This window comes from Sinocyclocheilus grahami, unplaced genomic scaffold, assembly GCF_001515645.1.
Source record: "Sinocyclocheilus grahami isolate Dianchi unplaced genomic scaffold, SAMN03320097.WGS_v1.1 scaffold255.1, whole genome shotgun sequence".
NCBI lineage: Eukaryota > Metazoa > Chordata > Actinopteri > Cypriniformes > Cyprinidae > Sinocyclocheilus > Sinocyclocheilus grahami.
Window position 1 is genome coordinate 688645 of NW_015505434.1, and position 4022 is coordinate 692666.

At 37.5% G+C, this 4022-nt stretch overlaps 1 protein-coding gene across 1 annotated transcript in view; it reads right to left on the minus strand.

Moving 5' to 3' along the window:
* Positions 1 to 4022, minus strand: part of LOC107598758 (rho GTPase-activating protein 10-like) — a 50078-nt gene that overhangs the window by 17870 nt on the left and 28186 nt on the right. The window contains exons 19-20 of the mRNA XM_016290194.1: positions 2063 to 2081; positions 1841 to 1970 (exon numbers count right to left, since the gene is read on the minus strand). Coding sequence (XP_016145680.1) covers positions 1841 to 1970; positions 2063 to 2081 — 149 coding nt within the window. The remainder of the gene's footprint in view (positions 1 to 1840; positions 1971 to 2062; positions 2082 to 4022) is intronic.

A 4022-nucleotide genomic window follows, 5' to 3' on the forward strand; every position in this document is an offset into this window, starting at 1 on the left:
AATGCACAAAAAACAAAAAGAAAAACAAAATATAAATGAAAAAAACAGAGACAGAGAGAGAGAGAGAGAGAGAGAGAGAGAGAGAGAGAGAAAGAGAGAGCCAAGTTCAGAACCATTCTTGACATTAATTCACACTATTCATGAATATGTTATGTGAATACTCCATAAAAATGAGCTTGCTAAGTCTGTGTGTGTGCATGTGTCCGGTAGTATACTGTATGTGGTCTGGGGAAACTAAAGACTCCGTATGACTTCATGATCCAACTAGTAAAACATTTTTAATGATTATTTTTTGTCCTCATACTGTCATCATATTAGTTCATCACATTCAAGAGTTTCAAACTAAGTTTTTTCAAGAAAAAAAAATGAGTTTAAGGATTCAAACTGCACCTTCTTTCAAAATATGTGATATTTTGATTATTTTCTCACCCTTTCTCATTCTTAATGCCTTTGTAGAAATGAATTGACATGTCTTATTTTGAAACGGACAGTTTGTTATTGGTTTTAACACTCTTGTGTAGCAAAGTGACTGCTACCATATACATTTAAACAAAAACACTAAATGTAAGAGGTAATATAAACACTTATTGTGTTCTAACAACAGATACATACTTCTATCCTGTTCTGTCCTATATCCTAGTATTTTACCAATATAAATTGTATAAAGTATAGTATTTGGCTGGTCATGCGTTTACATTAAGGGTGGCCATACTTTTCACCCAAAGTTTCACATATCCTGCACAAAACTAAAATGCACAGAGGTCCTTTAAACCCGAAAATGCTGATTTCATGAATCCATTATAAATGCACAAATTTACAGTTTTCCACCTTAGTGTGTTTATGTTGGCAGTGGCCACATCCCCTTTCTATAGTAACATTCCAAAGTAGAGAGATTTCTACTAACCAAATAACCAGTGTTTACAACCTTGTGTGGAAAAGTGTGGTTAGTCTGACTCTGAAAACTGCAGCACTTTCAAACCCCACACACTTCTTGGAAAGCTTTGCAACAATGTGCTAATTCACTTTGTGAAAAAAAGTTAATACTAATTTGAGTACACATGCACAGCTGCAGAGTAAAAAAAGTTAAAAATAAATAAATAAAAACTCATAACTGTTTAACTGAAAAGTGAAACTTAAGATATGGTCTGCTTTGTTCTGTACTAAAAATAAAAATCCTTTGTTCAAAACCAAAGGATAATCCTGCATTGATCCCAGTCTGAAATCATTCCTGTTGGGTGGTGTATCAAACCCAAATAGAAAATTTAACACTTGGAGACACATTTCTAAGCAGTCCAGGGTCACTAAGGCATCAGTTATCCACCTAAATATGGACTGGCAAACTACATCCTGTAGCCCAGAGTGACAATGGGTAATCAGCATGTTTCAGCAGAACATCACATCTGATTGCTCAGTGTGCAGTAGTCTTACATAGTCATGAACCCTCACGGAGACAAAAGGTCAAACTCCACATGGGAATAAACTGCAAAAGGACTGCATAAGTACTGTACAAATGGTGATTTTACCACTAGGATTATCCAACTGAACATTTACATCTATGAATTGCTGCACGTCTTTAAAGTGGTAGCTTAACAGTTTATATATTATATATTGTATCTTCAGGCTCAGACGGAATCTGCAGACTTTTTTCCCCAGTATTTTCTGTAATTTTGGTGCAATACATATGAGAGTCTGTGTGGGTCTGCTTATCTTTATTTTTCCCTATATTATGCAGATGCAGGCTCTATATTATGTATTTGATAGCAGACATATGTGACAACTATAATTCCTTGTGGTGGTTTGCTTAACCTTACTGTGCTTAAAGCCGATTGGTCTCTCGTACCTGTTTGAATATCCAGCACCTGCGGGTTGTATACAGCCAGCGGGCGATTCTGCCGGCTGAGCCTCTTGGACTGTCTGGTTGATGCTGTAGTTGCTAAGGATGGAGAGCTGCTCGGAGCATGCCCGAATATCTAAAAGAACAAAAAGTTAGTGGGATTTGCTGGCTAGACTGCGTTGTTGTGTGTGTTTGTGTGTGTGTGTGTGTGAGAAAATCAAAGCAAACAGTCTGTTTAGAGCGATGCCTGCGGAGAAATTATGATTATGTATGCAAGTGCAAATGCGTGGTGGTAAAAGCAAATAAAGATTCTGGATGTGCTCAAGACCTGTATCTTAAAGGAACAGTCAATCCACGCTCAAGTATTTCAAAACCTGTAGGACCTTCTGTCTTACATGAATCACAAAATAAGCTATTTATAGTAGATTGTTCAAACTGCTCTTTTCTATATAGTAAATGATGATTATAACTCTTAAACAAGACATTTAATCCAAGATTTCCAGGGAATAAGGATTTAATTTCACTCTGTTCCTCACTCAAAAGTAATGAAGCACCAAGCTGAGCTTCTTTTCCTCCCAAAACACCAAAATGTTAAACTTAATTAAACCCAAATTTATTAAATGAATAAATACACATTTTACATTTAGCCGAAAACCAAAACTGAAAATAAAGTTTTCAGATTTTGGACAATTGTTTATGCTGTTCAGAGTGTCGTGTTCTCAGGTGATAAATTAGACCAGTCGTATATTCTTTGGCAACAAGCCTCTTGATTTTTTTAAGATGAACAAACTTTATATATTGTTACTTCAGCATTATTCTTGGTCACAGTAAAGTTGGTCACTTTTACTGACGAAAAAGATTCTGACACAATCAAAACTCATCATTGGAGAACTTCTAATTAAATGTCATTGTTTTGATCAATTTCAGCCCACCAAAACTTTCTGCCATTTTGGGCAGAATATTTTCAGTTGACAAAATTTTGTTTGGTGCATCGCTATTCAAAAGAAATAATTTTACTTCAGAACACTTATATAGCTCACAACTCATATGCACCTTTTTATTATACATTTTGTGCTTTTTAGAGCTTGACAGCCATGATGCAACAAGCCGGCGGTTAGGCAATGTAAGGCCAGCATCTTTTGGCCTAGCTTTTGCCTTGTTTTCTGCACCACTGGCACTAATTGGACCGCTGTCAGCAGCTTTTTAGCCGATTGAGAATGTTGAATCGCTGATGGAGCCTGACAGCAAGCAAGATCATTCTTATTTGCTGTTCAGATTCGTGAACCAGTGCACAAGAAAAAACGAATGTGAAAAAAAGTGACGAAAGCAAGCAAACAATGAAGCTGCTGCTTTATTTACAATTTTTATATTCACAGTCCTAGCTCTTCCAGTTTCCCTTTTTTGAATGACAAATACAGACTACTGCCACCTGCTGGTATGGAGAGTTATATCCTCTCACGCAAGCTCAGAGCATATATACTAGTTTGCTGATGGTTGTAGTCTTTGCGATGTGTTAAAGCGCAACTTTTTGGCCTAGGTGTTGCAAGGCAATAACAGACAGCTTTTGGTGCCGCTAGTTCTTTGATGTCAGTTTGGTGATCCCCTTTTACTTGCATTGCATGAAAGCAGTGGCAGAGCCAGGATGTTTTCATAGGGGTGGCCAGGAAGGCTATTTGTGTTTGACTATAAAGCACTGGGCTGTTTTAGTGTCTAAAACACAACTGAATACTAATTGAGATAGTTGTGAATTAGATCAAGTAATACTGAGTGAATATGACAATTTTTGTATTATTCCTCACCTCCAGGTTTTTTAAAGGGGTCATATGATGCTTTTTTAATTTGGCGTATTTGGTGTAACAGAATATGTTGACATGCTTTAATGTTCAAAAAACATTATTTTTCAAATACTGTACATTATTGTAGGTCCTCTATGCCCCGCCTCTCTCAAACGATTAGTTTTCTACAAAGTCCCTCCTTCAGACAAGCGCAGTCTGCTCTGATTGGCCAGCTGGCCCAGTGCGTAACAAATTATAACGTGAACATTTGATACCACAGTCTTAGTAGTCTCTCTCTCTCGCTCTCTCTCTCTCCCTCTCCCGTGCTCTCTCTCTCCCTCTCTCGCGCTCTCTCTCTCCCTCTCCCTCTCTCTCCCTCTCCCTCTCTCTCTCTCTCACTCTCTCTCTCTCTC